Source organism: Meles meles, chromosome 2 (assembly GCF_922984935.1).
Source record: "Meles meles chromosome 2, mMelMel3.1 paternal haplotype, whole genome shotgun sequence".
Classification (NCBI taxonomy): domain Eukaryota; kingdom Metazoa; phylum Chordata; class Mammalia; order Carnivora; family Mustelidae; genus Meles; species Meles meles.
The window spans coordinates 194555535-194580488 of record NC_060067.1 but is presented as its reverse complement, the minus strand read 5'-3'; the positions used below and the strand labels follow the sequence as shown (position 1 = coordinate 194580488).

Sequence of the window (24954 nt, the reverse complement as noted above, 5' to 3'; positions counted from 1 at the left end):
TTAGAGAGAGGGAGAGAGAGTGCATGCACCAGAATGAACATGGGGGGAAGGGCATGGGGGGAGAGAGAGAGGATCTCAAGCAGACTCCCCGCTGAGCATGGAGCTCCACGTGGGGCTCCAGTGTGGGACCCTGAGATCACGACCTGAGCCAAAATCAAGAGCCGGCCACTCGACCGACTGAGCCACCCAGGCGCCCCTCCTTTCCTCTCTTAAGCTATAGCTTATTTTCTGTGTCCCATCACAGCTGGGACTGGTGTGTGCTTGTCCCAGGGTTTATGAGGCAGCTAGTCAGTTAGGGCAACCAGACTCTGTTCTCATCTGTGCTTTTAAGGTGTCATTCTTCAGTCTCTATGATTTGGAAAGTATTCACCCAGCTCCTCCATGGGTTGGCAGAGTTCTAGAACCATCTTTTATATGTTAGTTGCTCTTTTAAACTGCTTGAGATTCTCTCTCTCCCTCTTTCTCTATCCCTCCCCACCGCCCCCAGATGTCCTCTCTCTCTCTCAAATAAATAAATTAAAAATTAATTTTGTGGAGAAAAAAGTACTGGACAAAGGATTTTGAAACATTGATTTTAGAAATTTATTTACATATCTTGGATGGAAGCAATTGATATAGTTGACTTGGAATTCCTGGGGAAAAAAAGAGTTTTTTAACGTGGGAGTGCCAAGCATACTTGATAAAACAGAAACAAAACTCCTGCTTTCTGTCAAAGTTGCTTTGTGCATATACAATGTAGAGAAGTAATATAAGTAACAACATGAGTCTTATCAAAAGAGCAAAATTCCTTTCTCTCTCTCTCTCTCTTTTTTTAAAGTAGGCTCTATGCCCAGCATTGAGCCCAATGCAGGGCTTGAACTCATGACCCTAAGATCAAGAGACAGACACTTAACCAAATGAGCCACTCAGGTGCCCCCAAAGAGCAAAGGTCCTAAATAATTCCACTATATAATAAATTGGATATAAATCTTACAAGATTAAATTGTATTCATCTTAAAAGTTTCCTTCTTATTACTGTACTCTGGCTAGTGCTCAATGGGTGAAAAAAATCTTAAACACATCTCTGCTAACTCACCACAATATTACATACCTTTCAAATCAGGAGCCAAAGGCCTACTCCTAGGACTGGGGGTGTCTTCATAAGTATCATAGTTGTCAAAATGGAATTTCTCTCTTCTTGAAATATAACCCTTTTTTGATGGGTCCTTCTGTGGACTACACATTTTTTCACTTAGATTTAAATACTCTCTTTGAAGATTCCGCATCTCAAATTCTAAGGTATCCCTTTCATTTTCTATACTTCTTACATAGTTTTCTAAAAGTATTTTATCTTCTGCAAGTCTACTGATGCTGTTTTCAAATTTTATATTTTCTTTACTATGTTTTTTTAGTTCTTCTTTTAGAATCTGATTATCTGTTTTAATTTCCATTACCATTTTTGATAACATTTCACATTCAGTGCCCATTTCTGACAAACTATTCTTATAAATACTTGCTTCTGATTTTGCATTTTTTATTTCTTTCAGAAAATTCTCCTCTGCAGTAGATTGGTAGGTTTGAATATTCTCAATTTCTCTTTCCATCATTTGTCTAGCAGCAATAGATTCTTGTAATGTTGTTTCAAGATTAAGTTTTTCATTTTTAACTGTTTCTATTATTTGAAGAAGCGTCTCTTGTTCAGTTTTTGCCAACCTCTCTTTCTCTTTTAGCTGCATTATCTCTAGCTGATTTTCCTTCAGTTCATTTTCAACTGAGCTTCTTTCCTTTAGAAGCTGGTATGTTTTTTTCTCTAGCATTTCCTTTTCATCTTGTATCAATAGAATATTTGTTTTCATTGATTCCATTTCCATACTCATTCGATTATTTTCATTATTGACAATGGCCATATCATTTTGAGTTTTGTGTTCCTTACTTTTTAGTTGATCTAATGTTTCTATCATTTGTTGCTTCTCCAAAGAAAGTTGACTATTTTTTTCCTCTAGAGTTTTGTTTTGTCCTACAAGAACATTATATTTACTAATTATTTTTTTCAATTCTTTAAGACATTCTTTACCATCTTCTTCTGTTTTAATTAACTTGGACTGAATAGCATTCTTTTCTTCAACCAAATTCTTAAGTTCCTTTTCATATGTTTCAATTTTCTGTATCAGAGATTGTGTAGTAAAGACAAGAGGTTTTATTTTGTTCTTAAGGGTTAGATTTTTATTCTCCAGTTCTGTTACTTTTTTCTGTATCTGCATAGATTCTTTTAGGTAATTCTGTAAGTACTGAATTTTTGCAACACACTGCTCAGTAACAGAATTGACTTTGGATGTTTTCTCATTTTCAAACATTATTGGTCCTTGTTTTGATAGTGGCCGTGTCTCTTTGTCTTTCATTTCATATTTTGTTGGGTCAAAGAATGACAGTGTATGTCTTGGAACTCTGGAATGGAATTTTAAATCTGTAATATTCTTGCCAGTGATAGGAATTTCTTTACTGTTTTTCTCATTTCTCTTTCCCCTGTGCATTTCACTCTTGGATAACCTTTTACATTTCCTGCAAAAATTCACATGGAATTTTGATACTGTTTCCCTGAATGGGAGTAATTTGTTTACTAATGCCTCTAATTCTGAAATTCTCTTTGATTTTACATCTTCATTTAAGTTACTTTCTATATTTTCTTCCTTAATAAAGTTAATTTTTTCCTTGTGACCGTGGGACAGGTCATATTTACCATTTCTTGGAACATTTGTGTCAGTTTTTAAAGTCTGAAGTTCGTTTGTAAGGGCCAGTTCTCTATCATGTGACTTCTGTAGTTCTTCCTTCATTTGTTTGATAGAATGGCAGATATCATCTAAATTTTCACAAAATCCATGCTTGAGGAAAGGCTCAGTAATTTTGGATTTATCCAGAATTACTGTCTCAGCTTGAGACATTACATTTTGAGGTGAATGAGGTAGAAAACTATAAAGGTTATTATAATTCTTTAATATGTCAGAATTTTCTGAAGGGTTCATAATTATGTCTGAAGCTGAATTATCTGTTGAAGCTCTCCAAGTTAATAGGTCCTTGAAATGTATCTGGGATGGAATGTCTATACCTTGACAGAGACTGTTAACAATACCACTGCTGAATTTTTCTTCTGTTGAATGAATAGTTTTGGACTCCTCAAAATGATGAATTTTCTCCATAGAAAGGACTTCTTCTTGATTCTCTATAGGCTAGTGACAATAAAAAGCATTCTATAAATGTATTATCACTTGCCACATGACAAGCAAATCAAGAAAATATTTTGTGGAGGATTTATTTTTACAACCCAGATGAACATTTTATCCATTTCTACAGGCAAAGAAGCCTAATGAATATGACTCATTTTCTCCAGAAAAATCTAACAACAGTTATTTTGAGATCTGTAACTCTGGTCTTCACAGTTCGCTTAGAAATTATACTTATTTCCTCAGAGGCTGACATACATGGGCCAACCCTTTAATATCAGAAATAGAAATTTAGAACCCCTTAAGAGACCATCGTAGATAGATGGGGAAGATAGAAGCAACAGGTCAAATGCAATAGGAAATTTAAGGAAAATGAGTATTTCCACTTCTGGGCTATTTGTCAACCTTAGCTTGCATTCCTATTTCAGATGACTCTAGGGCTGTGACTATCTAGAAATGTGAGTTCTAATCAGTGTAGACAGAGTGACTCTGGTTCCAACCTGTTTCTAAAGAATTCACCTCAGGTCTTGGTCAATCGTAAAAGTAGAAAAATTCCTAAGTGGATAGACAGTCTAACAAAACCTGCCTTATATTTCAATTTACTTGGGAATCTTTTAGGTATTCCTCTGACAGTCCATTTGACCCTTGAAGAAGGTTAAGAATGTAAAGGTGAAGATAAACTGATTGTAGTAACGTTTTTGAAGTGACTGAATATAGAAATAGTTTTGTACAGAATAACATACCAAAGCTTTTTCAATGCATGTGCCGAATACTAGATTTTTTTCTGAGCTATATTGTGGGTTTTCTACATCAATAATACTTTTGTTCAAGATTTCACTGATTTCAGACTGTACCTTTAAAACATAAATTGATAATGTTAGAATTTGATTTCAGATTTATACACTTATAAACTTATAGCTTATAAACTTGTAAACATATGAAACATATGAATGTATAGGAATAATAGATACTATAATTAAAAGATACCTTTAAATTTCCTGGACCTAAAAATTCTTTCCCATCATATAGAATATAAAACAGATGTATTTAATTTATAATAATCTCTCTCATTAAAGGAATTTTTAAAGAAAATTAAAAATTTTAAAGAAAATTATGGCTTTATTATATCATATGTGTATTATATATATGATATATTATTATATGGCTTTATATTATCAGAAAAACTTACTTTAGTAAAACGATACAGTTTTATGAACTACATTCAAGTAATTTTGGATTTTGGTTTTTTATATTGTTGAATAAAGCAGAGACTTTTGATCTCTGTCATCAGAATCGAATCTTCTGTCCCCCTCAGGAGGAGTTTGTCTTCTCTTGCCATTTCCCTGCAGCTGCTTTTAGTATAAGAATATTATGATGAAATTTATATTGGGTCTTTAGTGAGTATGTGTTGTGTTATGCACCGCCAATATCCATACCCTATCTTTCCATTAGTACTATCCCTCCTTTGTTCTGGATAAAGTCCGTGTGCCTTTGGTGATCCCGCTTTCAGCTGCGTGTGACTGAGAGCTAACCAGTCAGAACACTGCCTTCCTTTCCACAGTGATTTATTTATTCAAACATTGCATATGACACAATCTCAGGCAGTCAGAATCTGGCCAAGGACTTCAGTGTAAACTGTTAAGGGAGAAAAAAACATGGTCTCTTCACTGACTGGAATCTGGAAGGAGAAAAGCCTAAAGCTTCTAGCAGCCCTTTTGGTACCACATGAAATCTGAGAATCCAGTACAGTGGAAAGTAGAACCAAAATAAGGAGTGAGATGGGTTTCTGATGACCAAAGGCCTGATCATATGGATTAAGCCACTGCCAAGTGAACTGTCCTGAGGATTTTCAGTTACCTGTGCTAATAAGATATACTTTTTCCCTGGGTCAATTTGAGTTAGATTTCAGATCACTTATTCTGAGAGTTCCCATTTGTAGATTATATATAGGTAACATCCAAATTCAACTATAATAGAATGTAGTTTCCCTAAAATTTTGAGCCTGGAATATGTTGTGGCCTAATTTTATTACATTCTACATGAACTAATCAGTTGGCTAGTGATCATTAGCTTGGAAATGTGGGGTGATATCTTAAGTTTGGGTATTTCCCATATAGAGATTAAAAGAAACATACCATGCTAACATTCTGCAAAGTCTGCATTCGGAGAGCCTGAAATGATTCCAGTTGATGCTGAAGGGCCTATAATAAAATAAAACATGGTATGAAATTGAACTATTTTGAAATTACTATTATTTCTTATTATATATATTCCCCAAAGTTGCCTATTGCCAGAAATGATCACATGAGGGTCAAAGGACTCACATTCTTAGTCATTCTTGCTAATTCTCCAATGTATTTTCATGAAGATTTTTGTGAAAAATCCACGTGCATTTTGGAAGTATTTATTCTGAAAGAGATCAGCCTTTACACAGGTATTTGGGGAAAAAAATGAAATGAAAATGAACTTACTTTCAGTGCTGATTGTGGTTGTATTTGATTTTCCGATTCTGATATGCAGCCATATTCTAAAAAGAAAATTGAAAAACCATATGATCTAATTCTTAAGTTTTATTTTTAAACAACTGTAATAGAAAGTAGTCTCCTAACTTTCTTGGATAGTGAGACAGAGATATGAGAATTTGATGTTCATATTAGGAAGAAGCCAATGCTAGTCACATAATAAGGTCTAGAAATAATTTTCACTTGGCCTAAAGTACCTACTTGAGATTGTAATAATGGTTTTACTTTTATAATAAACCATTAACTTGTAATGCCAAACTTGGAACTCTCAAAAACTCAATTATCTTTGTTTCTGCAATATAAACTGCATTAAAAAAAACCCTAATAATCCTCTAATGGGAGACCTTTGACAAAGTACTGTGTAGGTCTCAGTGTCTATGAAATGGCCATGTGATGTTTTTCCTCATCATGGAAAACAAATTGGACTTACACAGCATAATTTTTGTCATGCTCTTTTTTTTTTCCCCTTTTTATTAATTTTTTCAGCGTAACAGTATTCATTCTTTTTGCACAACACCCAGTGCTCCATGCAAAACGTGCCCTCCCCATCACCCACCACCTGTTCCCTCAACCTCCCACCCCTGACCCTTCAAAACCCTCAGGTTGTTTTTCAGAGTCCATAGTCTCTTATGGTTCGCCTCCCCTCCCCAATGTCCATAGCCCGCTCCCCCTCTCCCAATCCCACCTCCCCCCAGCAACCCCCAGTTTGTTTTGTGAGATTAAGAGTCATTTATGGTTTGTCTCCCTCCCAATCCCATCTTGTTTCATTTATTCTTCTCCTATCCCCCTACCCCCCCATGTTGCTTCTCCATGTCCTCATATCAGGGAGATCATATGATAGTTGTCTTTCTCCGATTGACTTATTTCACTAAGCGTGATACGCTCTAGTTCCATCCACGTCGTCGCAAATGGCAAGATTTCATTTCTTTTGATGGCTGCATAGTATTCCATTGTGTATATATACCACATCTTCTTGATCCATTCATCTGTTGATGGACATCTAGGTTCTTTCCATAGTCTGGCTATTGTAGACATTGCTGCTATAAACATTCGGGTACACGTGCCCCTTCGGATCACTATGTTTGTATCTTTAGGGTAAATACCCAGTAGTGCAATTGCTGGGTCATAGGGTAGTTCTATTTTCAACATTTTGAGGAACCTCCATGCTGTTTTCCAGAGTGGTTGGACCAGCTTGCATTCCCACCAACAGTGGAGGAGGGTTCCCCTTTCTCCACATCCTCTCCAGCATCTGTCATTTCCTGACTTGTTAATTTTAGCCATTCTGACTGGTGTGAGGTGATATCTCATTGTGGTTTTGATTTGTATTTCCCTGATGCCGAGTGACGTGGAGCACTTTTTCATGTGTCTGTTGTCCATCTGGATGTCTTCTTTGCAGAAATGTCTGTTCATGTCCTCTGCCCATTTCTTGATTGGATTGTTTGTTCTTTGGGTGTTGAGTTTGCTAAGTTCCTTATAGATTTTGGATACTAGCCCTTTATCTGATATGTCGTTTGCAAATATCTTCTCCCATTCTGTCAGCTGTCTTTTGGTTTTGTTAACTGTTTCCTTTGCTGTGCAAAAGCTTTTGATCTTGATGAAATCCCAATAGTTCATTTTCGCCCTTGCTTCCCTTGCCTTTGCCGTTGTTCCTAGGAAGATGTTGCTGCGGCTGAGGTCGAAGAGGTTGCTGCCTGCGTTCTCCTCAAGGATTTTGATGGATTCCTTTCTCACATTGAGGTCCTTCATCCATTTGGAGTCTATTTTCGTGTGTGGTGTAAGGAAGTGGTCCAATTTCATTTTTCTGCATGTGGCTGTCCAATTTTCCCAGCACCATTTATTGAAGAGGCTGTCTTTTTTCCATTGGACATTCTTTCCTGCTTTGTCGAAGATGAGTTGACCATAGAGTTGAGGGTCGATTTCTGGGCTCTCTATTCTGTTCCACTGGTCTATGTGTCTGTTTTTGTGCCAGTACCATGCTGTCTTGATGATGACAGCTTTGTAATAGAGCTTGAAGTCCGGAATTGTGATGCCACCAACTTTGGCTTTCTTTTTCAATATTCCTTTGGCTATTCGAGGTCTTTTCTGGTTCCATATAAATTTTAGGATTATTTGTTCCATTTCTTTGAAAAAAATGGATGGTATTTTGATAGGGATTGCATTAAATGTGTAGATTGCTTTAGGTAGCATAGACATTTTCACGATATTTATTCTTCCAATCCAGGAGCATGGAACATTTTTCCATTTTTTTGTGTCTTCCTCAATTTCTTTTATGAGTACTTTATAATTTTCTGTGTATAGATTCTTAGTCTCTTTGGTTAGGTTTATTCCTAGGTATCTTATAGTTTTGGGTACAATTGTGAATGGGATTGACTCCTTAATTTCTCTTTCTTCAGTCTTGTTGTTGGTGTACAGAAATGCAACTGATTTCTGTGCATTGATTTTATATCCTGACACTTTACTGAATTCCTGTACAAGTTCTAGCAGTTTTGGAGTGGAGTCTTTTGGGTTTTCCACATATAGTATCATATCATCTGCGAAGAGTGATAGTTTGACTTCTTCTTTACCAATTTGGATGCCTTTAATTTCTTTTTGTTGTCTGATTGCTGAGGCTAGGACTTCTAATACTATGTTGAATAGCAGTGGTGATAATGGACATCCCTGCCGTGTTCCTGACCTTAATGGAAAAGCTTTCAGTTTTTCTCCATTGAGAATGATATTTGCGGTGGGTTTTTCATAGATGGCTTTGATAATATTGAGGTATGTGCCCTCTATCCCTACACTTTGAAGAGTTTTGATCAGGAAGGGATGCTGTACTTTGTCAAATGCTTTTTCAGCATCTATGGAGAGTATCATATGGTTCTTGTTCTTTCTTTTATTAATGTGTTCTATCACATTGGTTGATTTGCGGATGTTGAACCAACCCTGCAGCCCTGGAATAAATCCCACTTGATCGTGGTGAATAATCCTTTTAATGTACTGTTGAATCCTATTGGCTAGTATTTTGGCGAGAATTTTTACGTCTGTGTTCATCAAGGATATTGGTCTGTAGTTCTCTTTTTTGGTGGGATCCTTGTCTGGTTTTGGGATCAAGGTGATGCTGGCCTCATAGAATGAGTTTGGAAGTTTTCCTTCCATTTCTATTTTTTGGAACAGTTTCAGGAGAATAGGAATGAGTTCTTCTTTAAATGTTTGGTAGAATTCCCCTGGGAAGCCGTCTGGCCCTGGGCTTTTGTTTGTTTGGAGATTTTTGATGACTATTTCAATCTCCTTACTGGTTATGGGCCTGTTCAGGTTTTCTATTTCTTCCTGGTTCAGTTGTGGTAGTTTATATGTCTCTAGGAATGCATCCATTTCTTCCAGATTGGCCAATTTGTTGGCGTAGAGTTGCTCATAGTATGTTCTTATAATTGTCTGTATTTCTTTGGTGTTAGTTGTGATCTCTCCTCTTTCATTCATGATTTTATTGATTTGGGTCCTTTCTCTTTTCTTCTTGATGAGTCTGGCCAGGGGTTTATCAATCCTATTGATTCTTTCAAAGAACCAGCTCCTAGTTTCATTGATTTTTTCTATTTTTTTTTTTGGTTTCTATTTCATTGATTTCTGCTCTGATCTTTATGATTTCTCTTCTCCTGCTGGGTTTAGGGTTTCTTTCTTGTTCTTTCTCCAGCTCCTTTACGCGTAGGGTTAGGTTGTGTACTTGAGACCTTTCTTGTTTCTTGAGAAAGGCTTGTACCGCTATATATTTTCCTCTCAGGACTGCCTTTGCTGTGTCCCACAGATTTTGAACTGTTGTGTTTTCATTATCATTTGTTTCCATGAATTTTTTCAATTCTTCTTTAATTTCCTGGTTGACCCATTCATTCTTTAGAAGGATGCTGTTTAGTCTCCATGTATTTGGGTTCTTTCCAGCTTTCGTCTTGTGATTGAGTTCTAGCTTCAGAGCATTGTGGTCTGAAAATATGCAGGGAATAATCCTAATCTTTTGATACCGGTTGAGACCTGATTTGTGACCCAGGATGTGATCTATTCTGGAGAAGGTTCCATGTGCACTAGAGAAGAATGTGTATTCTGTTGCTTTGGGATGAAATGTTCTGAATATATCTGTGATGTCCATCTGGTCCAGTGTGTCATTTAAGGCCTTTATTTCCTTGTTGATCTTTTGCTTGGATGATCTGTCCATTTCAGTGAGGGGAGTGTTAAAGTCCCCTACTATTATTGTATTATTATTGATGTGTTTCTTTGATTTTGTTATTAATTGGTTGATATAGTTGGCTGCTCCCACGTTAGGGGCATAGATATTTAAAATTGTTAGATCTTCTTGTTGGACAGACCCTTTGAGTAGGATATAGTGTCCTTCCTCATCTCTTATTATAGTCTTTGGCTTAAAATCTAATTGATCTGATATAAGGATTGCCACCCCAGCTTTCTTCTGATGCCCATTAGCATGGTAAATTGTTTTCCACCCCCTCACTTTAAATCTGGAGGTGTCTTCGCGTCTAAAATGAGTTTCTTGTAGGCAACATACTGATGGGTTTTGTTTTTTTATCCATTCTGATACCCTGTGTCTTTTGATTGGGGCATTTAGCCCATTAACATTCAGGGTAACTATTGAGAGATATGAATTTAGTGCCATTAGTAGCCTGTAAGGTGACTGTTACTGTATATTGTCTCTGTACCTTTCTGATCTACTACTTTTAGGCTCTCTCTTTGCTTAGAGGACCCCTTTCAATATTTCCTGTAGAGCTGGTTTGGTGTTTGCAAATTCTTTCAGTTTTTGTTTGTCCTGGAAGCTTTTTATCTCTCCTTCTATTTTCAATGATAGCCTAGCTGGATAGAGTATTCTTGGCTGCATGTTTTTCTCGTTTAGTGCTCTGAATATATCATGCCAGCTCTTTCTGGCCTGCCAGGTCTCTGTGGATAAGTCTGCCGCCAATCTAATATTTTTACCATTGTATGTTACTGATTTCTTTTCTCGGGCTGCTTTCAGGATTTTCTCTTTGTCACTAAGACTTGTAAATTTTACTATTAGGTGACGGGGTGTGGACCTATTCTTGTTGACTTTGAGGGGGGTTCTCTGCATCTCCTGGATTTTAATGCTTGTTCCCTTTGCCATATTAGGGAAATTCTCTCCAATGATTCTCTCCAATAGACCCTCTGCTCCCCTCTCTGTTTCTTCTTCTTCTGGAATCCCAATTATTCTAATGTTGTTTCGTCTTATGGTGTCACTTATCTCTCGAATTCTCCCCTCATGGTCCAGTAGCTGTTTGTCCCTCTTTTGCTCGGCTTCCTTATTCTCTGTCATTTGGTCTTCTATATCACTAATTCTTTCTTCTGCCTCATTGATCCTAGCAGTGAGAGCCTCCATTTTTGATTGCACCTCATTAATAGCTTTTTTGATTTCAACTTGGTTAGACTTTAGTTCTTTAATTTCTCCAGAAAGGGTTTTAATATCTCCAGAGAGGGTTTCTCTAATATCTTCCATGCCTTTTTCGAGCCCGGCTAGAATGTTCAGAATCGTCATTCTGAACTCTTGATCTGACATAGTACCAATGTCTGTGTTGATTAGGTCCCTAGCCTTCGGTACTGTCTCTTGTTCTTTTGTTTGTGGTGATTTTTTCCGCCTTGTCATTTTGTCCAGATAAGAGGATATGAAGGAGCAAATAAACTACTAATAGGGTGGCAAAGACCCCAGAAAAATGCGCTGTAACCAAATTAGAAGAGAGCCCAAATTGTGGGGGGGGGGGTGAAGGGGATAAAAAACAGGTTCTGAAAAAAAAAAGAAAAAAAAAAAAAGAAAAAAATTTAAAAAATAATACAAATAAAAAAAATATAAAAAAGAAAGAAAAAATATATATATTTAGATGAACTCGTCAAAAAACGTTAAAAAAGAAAAGGGTAAAAGTTTTTAAAAAAATTTAGCAGAAGAAGAAAAAAGAAAAAAGAAAAAAAAATTGAAAAAAGAAAAAAAATAAAAAATTGAAAAAAGAAAAAAAAATTGAAGTAGCTGCAAGACTAAAGAATCATGGGGAGAAAGCCATGAGTTCCGTGCTTTGCTTTCTCCTCCTCTGGAATTGCTCTGCTGTCTTAGGAATTGAATCTGCTTTCTCCTTGATAGATGAACTTCGTCCTGGCTGGATATTTTGTTGATCTTCTGGGGGAGGGGCCTGTTGTAGTGACTCTCAAGTGTCTTTGCCCGAGGCAGGATTGCACCGCCCTTACCGGCGGCCGGACTAAGTAATCGGCTCGGGTTCGCTTTTGGGAGCTTCTGTTCCCTGAATGCTTTCCGTAGAGTTCCGGAGGACGGGAATGAAAATGGCGGCCTCCCAGTCTCCGGCCCGGAGGAGCCGAGAGCCTGGGGCCCCACTCCTCAGTGCGCCCCCAGAGGACAGCACCCAATCACTCCCGTATCCCCAGCCTCTAGCCGCGCTCCGAGCTCACCCAGCCCGCGACCAGTTCAAGGTAACCCCGAGCTGAGAGTTCAGTCCTCGGCTCTGTCTTTGCAGCCGGTTTCTCCGTTCTAATACCTGCGAGCTCTCCGACACTCTGACACCCCCGATCCTTCTGTGACCTTGCGGGGCCTGGGGCCACGCTGGCCCCGCGTGGGCTTCACCCCGGTTTAGCCCCTGGAGCAATGTCCCTCAGTGGAACAGACTTTTAAAAGTCCTGATTTTGTGCTCCGTTCCTCCGCCGCTTGCCGGGAGCCGGCCCCTCCCCCCGCGGTCTATCTTCCCGTCGTTTTAGATTCACTTCTCCGCCAGTCCTACCTTTCAGAAAGTGGTTGATTTTCTGTTTCTAGAGTTGCTGTTCTTCTTCTCTTCGCTCTCCCGTTGGATTTGTAGGTGTTTGCTATGTTTAGATAAGCTATCGAGCTGATCTCCTGCTACCTGATGTAGTCTCAGGCTGCTACTTCTCCGCCATCTTGACTCCTCCCCCCATTTTTGTCATGCTCTTAAGCAAAGTACTATAAAGATCCATGTGTTCCTTCCTAGAAAATAGGTTATGGACCTCTAACAGGGGAGACACTATAAACTGTTTGCAAATTTCCTGACATACATCCCTCTTTGTCCAAATAGGTTTTTTGCTTGCTTTGTAAATTTTTATTAAATAATTAAAAAAACATTCAGTGTCCCAAGTGAAATGAGAGTAATGATGGAATGTTCCCCTAGGCTGACAATTTCTGCCCTGAGAGAAGTTTTTAAAAGAGGTCAGCACACCTCTCCTTTGGAATGACAGTCTGCCAGATGTTATAGGAGCTGGTTTGCAGAGTATAGGAACCCTCCCACCCCCATCTGGCAACTGGCACTCATCACTGAGAGGTTCAGAGCCTGGAGCTATTTGCTCAGTTGAAGAATTCCACCTTCATCAGAGGGCAGGGAGGGACAGTAAGTCTGTTTGGATGTTGCTCAGCTTTGTATCTTACTAGGAATAAAACAGTAGTCTGAAATGTTCATTTTAGAGAGATTAAAAAAAAAACAACCAAACCTCAAGTGAGATCTGAAAAAATGCAACAAGTCATCCCAAAGTTTTTCAGACTCTAAGACAACTTCTAAATGAACTCAAATTGCAAATCAAAACCAATATATTACCTAGAAGCCTACCAACCAGAATTAACCATTATGAATTTTAGGTACTCTCCTTTCAGTCAGCTCTCTATGCATATATACAGAAAAAAAGAAATTATTTTAGAACAGTGGGATCATATTATACATGTTACTTTTGATTAGTATTAAATTTATGTTTCTTTTTAACAGAACAAAGAAAACTGGAATTAGTTGAAGTTATCACCATTACTCAGATTTTTTTTACTACATGAAAGATTATTTCCTATAAGATCCCTTTAAGCTAATGAAAAATATATCATGAGAAGGACTAACAGGTTGGAATTTTTATATATATTTTTAATAACATGCACTTCCTTTGTATTCAAGTGTTGATTTTGTCCCTGCCAAGAAGGGAGAATAAATGATGAGAAAATTAGCTATAATTATACTTGCTCTCACATTTACTTCCCACATTTCATGATATTTGCTTATTACATTATTTTCACACTGTGATGTTTTATGATGTTTTCCATTTTGTTATGTGACCATAATTTCCACAAAGCTATTTAAACACAAAGATAAGACATTATTATTGTAAATATTTTCAGCCTTCAACTTTATTCTTAATGGATTTACTGTTCAAAATTCCATCTCCTTTCTGCACCTACACCAGTTTCCCCATTCCACACAGGCTTCCTTTGTCTTGTTAGGAGGACTTAGAAGTTGAAGGCTAAACACAGTATTTCTTTCCAAAACTGAGTATGAAATATGAGTCAAAAGAAATGTAAAGACTTGGTAAAGGGATATAGCAAATATAAGATTTTAAAGAAAGAACATGGGATTTACATATTGCTGCTACATATATTTCCCTCTCTCCATCTCGCCCTTCTTTTTTGACCATAGTATGATTGCAGTTACCATATGCTTCTTTTCATATGGCTCAGTGAAACCTGAGCAACTCTGCTCAGAATTTCTATTTTCTTTGACATATTGTAAATATCTTCTCTAGACATTCTTCTTGGAGTCTATTGGTCTGTTCCTCTGAGACAGAGTTGCAGGGCCATTGTGTTTTCCTATCTGTTTTCTATTGCCTAAAAATTAGGTGAAGGGGTCTGGCAGAAGAGACATCATTTTGAGCTGTGTAAAGCCTCCATTGGAGAATGTGATCTCTGGCATTTTGTTGTTCTTCCCTGAAACTGGGTAGAAATCTAGAGGAGATATATCTTTTTACCCTAGGGAGATAGTCTCCTGATTTGGATCACTCCCTCAATTCAGGGTGGAGTCCTGGAACTAGGACTGCCATGTTAAGACTGTAAAGGTTATTCACTACACAGGGGCTCCTGGCCAAGAGATACATGTGGGCTGAGATGTGTGCCATGCTCTACTACACTCAGCTAACTGGTATCCTATGTGGGTTTGCATGTACCCAGAGGTGGATATACCTTTCTCTAATCCATGCAGAGGCGCCCCATGAGCTCGTGGCAGCCCTACTCAGAACTTCTGCAGAGCAAAGTAAGCCCCTGTTGATCAGTGTCCAGATTTACTCATCTATTCTCCTAGCTCTTCCTCTCTATCCAACCTAAAGCCCAGTCGGCAGAAAGGAAGACAAAGGTATTTCTTCTTTTTGTATTCACCGTGGGAGGGGCATAAATGAGTATTTTCAGAATTTTGACTTGTTTTATTGCTTCTGAAAGTCAGCAGCCAGTCTGTAGTTTGCCTTGTCAGAATCTTCTGTTTTTATCTTTGACCTCAATTTCCCAATCTTATGTCCTTCAGGTGCTGCTGGTGAAGTTTTTGCTAGTTTTCTAATTTTTTTTCTTTTGTTCATTTCATTTGGTACTGGAGGAGGGAGATCTGGGGTCTTCCTTGACTCTAAAATCTCTATCTGAAAGTCTAGAATAATTTTTAAAAGTTAATGATTTCGTTTTTGTTTGTTTCATATTTAGTGATTCATTCCTTCAACAACATCATTCATTCAAATATTGAGTGTCTAGTGTGTGGTATGCCCAATGGTGGGTACTAGAGACATAGCAATGAATAAGACAACCAAGACTCCTATGGAACCTACTTTCTGGAGAATGAACAGAAAATGAAAAGCAAATAGAAATAAATAAGATACTTTCAAATAGTGGTAAATAACACAAAGAGGATAGGCTAATGTGACAGGGAGGATGGGGACAGCCCTGGAGAGGTGGTTGGCAGAGGCCTATCTGGCCTGGTCCCTGGCCTGAATGTGGTGAGTTTTATCTAGGGGTAAAATGAAACCTGTCACCACCTCCACTGGAACTGAGGCCCTGCAAAACTCTCTGGTCTGGAGACATGGTGTGGGCAGGGGTTTGTGCTGATATTCTAGGGGTGGGACCTGCTATGCTGGGGCTGAGGCAAGCACGTTTGAGAAAGGCAGTTCTGCTGGCTTCAGCAAGATCACCATATGATGAGAAGAGGTCAGCCATGTGAACATCTGTAGGAAGAGATTTGGAGCAGAGGACATGGCAGGGTCCTGAAGCAAAACATGCTCATCTGTGTTTGCAGGAAGGAAAGTCAGTATGGCCGTGGCTTAATGAGCAGATGGAAGCCCATTATGATTAGAGGTCAGAGGGGGTACCAGGGCTAGATTATGTAGGCCCTTGTGGGCCAACCTGAGGGGTTTGGCTTTTATTTTAAGTGAAATGGGAAGCTTTAGAGTGTTTCCTTCATGAGAATGATTTGATCTGAAAACAAACATACACAGGTCACTCTACAGCATGATAACGTAGGTCACTCTACAGCCTGATGATGGGGTACAAGGTGGCAATGGCAGAGGTACTTCGGTAATCCAAGTGAGAGACAAAGTTGTCTTGGACTAGAATGGCAGAGGGGAAGATGCAGAAATGTAGGTGGATTTAGGATAGGTTTTGAAGATAAAACATTCCTAGGGGATTAAATGTGGCCAGAAGAGATGAAGGAAGGATGACGCCTGTTTTTTTTGGTGAAAGTGGATGGATGATGAATGCTGATGTTTTTCACTAAAATGGAAGAGAACGGAGGAGGAAGATGTTTTAGGGAAAACTTTTAGATATGCTGAAGTTCAGTTTTCTGTTAGTTGTCAAAGTGGACATCAAAAGGCAGTGGATATTCCTGTCTCTTATTCAGAGGAATGGATATGAACACTATATTGGAAAATACAGGTGTCACTGCTGGCCTAGACAAGGGCAGTTTCTGTGCAGTGACAGGCACAAAAGCCCAAAAGAAGTGGCTAGAGAGAATGAAATGTGAAAGTTTGTGGGCACTGAGTATAGGCAAGTCCTTTGAGTTTTACTGTGGAAAGAAATAGGGTGCCTAGTGGAATAGGGTGCATGATAGAAGAGATGTGAAGGTCAGGACATGCCTGCTTCCTGCTGGAATCATGTAGTAGAAAAAGGGAAGAGTAATTCTGGAGAATGAGGGAGATTAATGGCAGAAGCCAAGTACTTGAGAATTCCAGGAGAGCTAGGATGAAGGGAATGAGCTTTGATTGAGCAGGGACAATTCATCCATGGAAACTGGGGACAGCGGGAACAGGAGCAGGAAGATGGTGGAGGAATAGGAGGATCCTAGGCTCACTTTGTCCCATGAACACAACTAGAAAAATGGAGAAAAAAGAATTGTCCAAAATGAGAATAGATTTAGGGAAATCAGTGACTCTGCCAAATGTAATAATATTCATACTATGGGAGTCCCAGAAGAAGAGAGAGAAAAGGGGACAAAAAATTTATTTGAAATACTAGCTGAAAAATTGCCTAATCTGGGGAAGAAAACAACATCCAGATCCAGGAGGCACGGAGATCTCCCATCAAAATCAGCAAAAGCAGGCAAACACCAAGACATATTGTAATTAAATTTACAACATATAGTGGTAAAGAAAAAAATCTTAAAAACAGCAAGACAAAAGTCCTTAACACCTATTCTTCTCAAACTATTCCAAAAAATAGAAAAGGAAGGAAAATTCCAAATTCATTCTATGAGGCCAACATTACTCTGATACCAAAACAAGATAAAGACAACACTAAAAAGAGAACTACAGGCCAGTATCTCTGATGAGCATAGTAACAAAAATTCTCAAATACTAACAAACCAAATCCAACAATACATTAGACAGATCATTCACAAAGATCAAGTGGAATTTCTTCCTGGATTGCAAAGGCAGTTCAATATTTTCAAATCAATCAACATGATAAATCACATTCATAAAAGAAAGGATAAGAATCATGTGGTCATTTCAGTAGGTGCAGAGAAAGCATCTGACAAAGTACAACATCCATTCATGGTAAAGACCATCAACAATGTAGGTTTAGAGGGAACATACCTTAACATAATAAAGTCCATATATGAAAAATCCACAGCTAATATCAAGCTAAATGGGGAAAATCTGAGAGTTTTTCCTCTATGGTCAGGAACAAGACAAGGATGTCCATTCAAACCACCTTTATTCAACATAGTATTGGAAGTCCTAGTCACAGCAATCACAACAAAAGAAAATCCAGATGGGCAAGGAAGAAATGAAACTTTCACTATTTGCAGATGACATGATACTCTGTGTAGAGAAAACCCTAAAAAATCCACCAAAAAACTGTTAGAACTGATAAACCAATTCAGTAAATTTAAGATACAAAATCGATGCACAGGAATCTGTTGCATTTCTATACATCAATAATAAAGCAGCAGAAAAGAGAAAGTCAGGAATCAATCCAATTTACAATTGCACCCCCAAACAATGAGATAAATAGGAATAAACTGAACCAAAGTGGTGAAAGACCTGTACTCTAAAAACCATAAAACACTGATGAAAGAAATCAAAGGTGACACAAAGAAATGGTGAGACATTCCATCCTCATGGATTGGAAGAACGAATATTGTTAGATGTCTATACTATCCAAAGCAATCTCCACATTTAATGCAATCCTTATCAAAATACCAACAGCATTTTTCACAGAACGGGAACAAAGAATCCTAAAATTTGTATGGAACCACAAAGGACCCTGAATAGCGAAAGTGATCTTGACCTAGAAAAGCAAACCTGGAGACATCAAAATTCCAGACTTCAAGTTATATTACAAAGCTGTAGTCATCAAAACAGTATGGTACTGGCACAAAAACACACATAGATCAATGGAACAGAATAGAAAATTGATAAATAAACCCATAATTACATGGTCAATTAATCCTTAATAAACCAGAAAAGAATATCCAGTGGGAAAAGGACAGGCTTTTCAACAAATGGTGTTGGGAAAACTGGACAGCTACATGCAAATGAATGAAACTGGGCCATTTTCTTATACTATAACATAAATAAATTCAAAATATATTAAAGGCCTAAATGTAAGACCTAAAACTATAAGAATCCCGAAGGGAACACAGGCAGTAACTTTTTGACATTGGCCATAGCAAATCCTTTTTAGGTATGTCTCCTGAGGCAAGAAAAAGAAAAGCAAAAATAAACTATTAAGACGACATCAAAATAAAAAGCTTCTGCGCAGCAAAGGAAACCATTAACAAAACTAAAAAGCAACTTACAGAATGGGAGAAGATATTTGCAAATGCATATCTGATAAAGAGCTAATATCCAAAATATAGAAAAAAACTTATAAAAATTAACACCCCCAAAATAAATAATCTAATTTAAAAATGGTCAGTTAACATGAATAGACATTTTTCCAAAGAAAACACACTGATGACCAACAGACACATGAAAAGATGCTCAACATCACTTATAATTAGGGAAATGCAAATCAAAACTACAATGAGACATCACCTCACACCTGTCAGAATGGCTAAAATCAACAACACAAGAAACAACAGGTGCTGGTAAGGATGTGGAGAAAGGGGAACCTTCTTGCACAGTTAGTGGGGATGCAAACTGGTGCAGCCACTGTGGAAAACAGTGTGGAGGGTCCACAAAAGATTAAAAATAGAGCTACCCTATGAGCCAGCAATTGTACTACTAGGTATTTACCCAAAGAATAAAAAAAAAAATACTAATTCAAAGGAATACATGCACCCTGATATTTATAGTAGCATTATCTACAATAGCCGAAGTATGGAAACAGTCCAGGTGTCCATTGACTAATAAATGGATAAAGAAGTGGTGTGTATACATATATATGGGATACTATTCAGCTATAAAAAAAGAATGAAATCTTGCTATTTGCAATGACATGGTGGAGATAGTATTATGCTAAGTGAAATAAGTCAGAGAAAGACAGATACCATATGATTTCACTCCTGTGGAAGTTAAGAAACAAAACAAAGGAGCAAAGGGGGAAAAAAGAGAGGCAAACCATGAAGCGGACTCTGAACTCTAGAGAACAAACTGATGGTTACCAGAGGGGAGGGGGGAGGGGGATGGGTGACACAGGTGATGGGGATTAAGGAGGGCACTTGTGTGCCCAGCACCAGGTGAAGTTTGGAGGTGTTGAATCGCTGTATTGTACACCTGAAATTAATATTCTACTGTATGGTAACTAACTGGAATTTAAATAAACACTTGACAAACAAGAAATGGAGGACAGCGGATAATATGGGTACACAAGCAGGTAGTCAGCAGATTTTAAGTTTGAGGGTCATGGAGTTTGGATCTGATTGCTTCTTGTTTTTTTTTTTCACACAGGGTGAGATTATGTAATGAGTTTAGAGGTAGTGGTGAAGGGTTTTAGAGATTGAGGAAACAATAAGAGTGAAATAGTTATTTGGAGAAGTTTTGATTAATTGCTTTCTAAAGGCTATCAGAAAAACTTTTCGGTTTTTTATGAGTTTTGGAGACATTGGCTACTACTTATTCCCAAAGGAAAGCTAATCTTAAAATTCAGTAATACTTAAATAACCACATAGAATTATATGATTCTAGAATTGTAACGGAAATTACCAAAGAGGCACAGGAGGCTGGAACACAATCATAGGTCATCATTTATTAAGTCTTTGATAAACATGCAATATTGAGAGGTGTGTAGACAAAGTGAAAGATATGGTCCCAGCCCTGGAAGCTGATACTCTACTGGGAATGCAAGAAATAGTATTCATATTATATTGAATTAAATTGTCTAGCTGTCTCATATTTAAATGTGAGGAGTGAAAAACAAGATAGTTATCAGTGGGATGGCTTTCGACGTATTTAAAGATATGGGGAATTTATTCTGAAACCTGCAGAGGATTATGTCGTAGTCAACGTACAGGCACACCTCATTTCATTATGTTTTGCAAATATTGTGATTTTTTACAAATTGAAGGTTTGTGGCAACCCTGTGTCAAACAAGTCTATTGGTGCCATTTTTTCCAATAGCATCTGCTTATTTTGTGTCTCTTGTCACATTTTGGTAATTCTCACCAAATTTCAAAAATTCTTATTATATTTGTTATGGTGATCTGTAATCAGTGACAATAACTTGCTGAAAGCTTAGATGATGGTCAACATTTTTTAGCAAAAAGTATTTTTTAGGGCGCCTGAGTGGCTCAGTTGCTTAACCAACTGCCTTCGGCTCAGGTCATGATTCCAGAGTCCCTGGATGAGTCCCACATCGGGCTCCCAGCTCCATGGGGAGTCTGTTTCTCCCTTTGACCTTCCCCCCTCTCATGCTGTCTTACTGTCTCTCTTTCAAATAAATAAATAAAATCTTTAAAAAAAAGTATTTTTTAATACTTTGTACATTAAAATGTACATTTTATGTACATTTTTATGTACATAAAATGTACATTTTATGTACATTTATGTACATTATGTACATTTTTATGTACAATAGCAATGCTATTGCGCACTTAGTAGACTACAGTAATATAAACATAACTCTTATAGACACTGGGAAACCAAAAATTCATATAACTCGCCTTATTGTGACATTCTCTTTATTGCAATGGTCTGGAACCAAAGCCACAATATCTCTGAGATATGTCTATATTAAGTGCATACCTGTAGCTAATAGATGAAGGAGAACAAACGAGTTTTTAAAATGCAACATAGTAATGACTCAATATAAAATGTTAGGTACTCTGTAGCCAAAACTTTGTCATGCTCAGATTCAGATGCAGAGTTTTGCTCTGACAATATAAATTCATTCCTAGAAGGAACTGTTTTACAGAGCCTAATGTGTGACACCGTCTGCTTGGGGCTTTGTCAGGGAAGCTACAGTCAGGCTGCTTGTGCTTGAATCCTGGCTTGAATCCTTGCTGTGAGGGACAACACAAGTAGTTATCTAGTTTGTAGGTAAAGCCCCTCGCAGAATGCATGGTACAAACTAAATGCTCAAGAAATATTTATTCCAATCACTACTGCAGAGACAAGGGTATTATGGATATGAATAATGAGTCAGGAAATTTCAAATTTCCAATTGCAATGGAGGGGAGGGATGGTTGCTCGAAACTCTTTAAGTGTTTCCCATTTTGTGCTGAACCCCCCAGATCCTGACGCAGAACTACAGTGCCTCCTTCCACGATTTCCTTTCTGATCCTGTCCCTGCCCTTTCCCATTTCACCCCAACTGTACCAGGCATTCTCCTACCTCAGGGCCCTCACCGTGGCTGTTCTCTCTGCTCAGATGCTCTTTCCTTAGAAATCTGCACTCATTACTCCTTTACCTCCTTCCGGTCTTTGCTCAGAAGTGATCTGCCCAGTGAGGTCTCCTACCAACCCTCCTTAAAATAACATCACACACTCCTCCCCCACCTCCGATACTCCCCCACTCTCTCTGTGCACTACTTTTCTCCATGGGATTTACAAGTCCCATCTTACACACAATCTCATTTGTTCCTTCCAGGAGAAGGTAAGCTTCGTGTGAGCAGGGATTCTGCACGTTTTGTTCACTGTTGGATCCCCAGCATCTAGGACAGTGCTTGTTCAAAAATATTTGTTAGATGAATGAATGAATGAATGAATGAATGGATGGTTGGATGAATGAATGAAGACTTGGGTAGAACAGGGTGCTAAAAACCGTACACTCTGAATCTTGAAATTTCAAAGCATCCTTCACTTCCCCATTCCAACCAATCAAGGATTACATAGGCTAACCACTTACTCTTTTAAAATTAAAGAGGCCTCAGAAATACTATAGAGTTTCTTTAAACTTGGCGTTATTTATACAAGTGGGGTTAATATTCTGTTGGTTAGTACTCAGGGAATGGATCACATGGTGACAGTGAGGTATAGATAGAACAGAAAAAGGGGACAGAACGAAGTCATACCTCCTAATTTTGCCATCTAAGGCAGCACCCGAGTTCGAATCTATGCTCCTAAAAACCTGCCCTTGCTAGACCCTGCCCTTGTAACCCATCTGCTTTAGCCAGATGGACTGTGGCTCTTAAATAAATGTATGTGCTATTTTGCATGCAGCTTCATTTTCTGTGATGCTGGCGTCTTTCCCCAGAGCCCTAAATCTCACTCGTGTTAGGGAACACAGGATCTTGCCAAATTAAAGTACATCAATTTCTTCTCACCTTAAATGCTCTCTTTGAGGTAAAGATGGAGCTGTCGCAGGCTCTCTACTGTGAAGACTTCCTGTTCAGGTTTCCTACGCACAAGGATGCCTGCATGTCCTTGTGGATGGTGGGGCACAGAAGAGTTCTGGCAGGTCACCGCACTGTCCTGCTGGCCTCCACTGGGATGCTGCTTATACTGATGGCTCCTGGGCATCCAGCTGTCTTTGGTCTACTCAGATGTGGCTGCTCTAGCTTTTCTTTCAGGGCCCCTCGACAAGGCGTTTGTGAAGGTCCTGGGTTTAAGAAGGTGCAGAAATCCTGCCCTGATCTCAGGTCACTTCCTTCAGTGCCTCTGTGTCTGGATTCCCTATTTGCCATGTGTTGGTTTTGGGCAACCGGGGGTCCTAACTTAGCACATCTCTTTAGATACCGCCTTCTGCCCAGAGTGCTCTGTTCCTTCCCTGGCGTGTCACACTGACCACCAGGCTCTTCCAAGAGGTATGTAACCTTCTGGAGCTTCTCTCAAGGAGGTAAGAGTGCAGAAATCTCACTATGATACCCCTAACTGGGTATTTACACATATCTTATTTGTGGTTCATGTGGAGCTTGGAATTGTAGCTCTTTGCTTATTTCAAATAGCCTCTCTATACAATACACAAATATTTCCTGTAAAAAGTAGTTTTTTTTGGGAAAAGTGTATATCTTTTTATCACCTGACTAAAATATTCTTTGGTATTCAGAGAAGCAGTATAGTCTAGCACGGTAGGTAAGGCTGGACTCTGGAGCCTCTCTGCCGAATACTGGCTTTGTCACTTGCCACCTGTGAGACCTGGGGAGTTAGTTAATCACTCTGTGCCTCAGTTTCTTCATAAAATGTGGATGATGGTAGTACCTACTTCATAGGGTTGTTGAGAGGCTTAAGTGAATTGATACACTTAAATGCTTGGAACCACATCTGGCCCAAAGTAAGTGTGCTGTGTTAGCTCTTTTTTGTACCATAATAATAGTTCCCCGAAGTACCTGTGGACTGGAAGTGCACCTGTCGGGCCAGTGGGTTTAGGCAGGGGACCCCTTGTCTGTGGTTAAGAGGCGGGAACATCACTGCCGTGGAAATATTACCTGTTTCACTGCCACCACTTTCCTTTACCCCGTCAGAGGAATTTAGGATCTTGGACGCTGAAAGGAGAACGCAGTCAACTTCGTCCTCTTCCTCGTGATGCTTCTCTGTAACTGAACCATAGGTGGCTTTCAGCTTGGTTGGCGGAAGGGAGGCGAGGCGTGTGATTCGGGACGCGGGCCCCCGAAGCGGCCACGGGAGGGCGCGCTGGGGCCACGAAGCTTGGCGGGACCGGGTGCCTCCGGGGCTGGAAGCAAAGGGTGGGCGTGGGGATGTAGGCGGCGGTTTTCTCCCCGGGTAGAGCAGGGTGCGCGGCTGGTCGGGAAGATCGGCACTCCAGAAGGGACTCGCCTTGGTGGTGAAAGGGCCGGGGCGTGGGGGGATGGCGCCCTCCCCTACCCGTCCACTTCCCAGGGCTCCCCTCCAGAGACCGCTCCCCAGCCGGCTCTCACCAGGGCTCATTTCTGCTGCTGAAGGTCTCCTCCCAACTGCCTTCCCCCACGCATTCCGTCCAGTAGCTCCGCGCAGGGGCAGCCGGTTGCCTGGTAACCGGGGGGCAGGCCCCTTCGAGCAGCTTCGGGGCACGCGCGGGGTCGGGGTGGTGGGAGGCGGAGGTGCGCGCTGGGGTCCCGGTCCCCGGACAGGGGCGGTTTGCTGCGCCCTCCCAAACCAGGGCCTGTCTCCCCGGGCAGTTTTCTCCTGCCACCTTCGTGACCAGAACTTGATCTTGATCGTAGCTGGACTCTTAAGACAGCACCTGTTGGACCAGAGCTGTGGGGACAAAGGCTCCAAATGCTTGGAGACAGGCGAACACCTAGGAACTTTCTCCGTTTTTTATTTCATTGTTTATTTTGCTTCATTCCTCATTTTTCAACCTATCCGCCGGAGTAGTTTCAGCATTTGGGGATTTGAACAGTCCAAAATCAATATTGTGAAAGGACTTTTGTTTTTTTAAAAGAAGACCCCGATTTCCAATAATGATCTTAAAATAATAATGAAATGTATGAAAATGTACACATTAAAGCTGTCTCCACTGATCTCCATCTGTCAAAGCACGCTTATTTCCTGTGCACCTGGGCGAACCACTTGCAAAAGATGGATGTTGTGCTGGAATCTGGAACTCGTTCAACTAAGGGCTCGTTCAACTAAGGACTGGCG

General features: G+C 39.4%; 1 protein-coding gene across 1 annotated transcript; it reads right to left on the bottom strand.

Annotated features, from left to right (window-relative positions):
- Positions 1-582: 582 nt before the first annotated feature.
- Positions 583-24302, bottom strand: CCDC110 (coiled-coil domain containing 110). Its single transcript, XM_045985988.1, is given in 7 exon segments — positions 583-632; positions 1091-3203; positions 3941-4051; positions 5333-5398; positions 5669-5736; positions 23799-23898; positions 24249-24302. Coding segments are annotated over 7 exon segments (2562 nt in total).
- Positions 24303-24954: the final 652 nt, after the last annotated feature.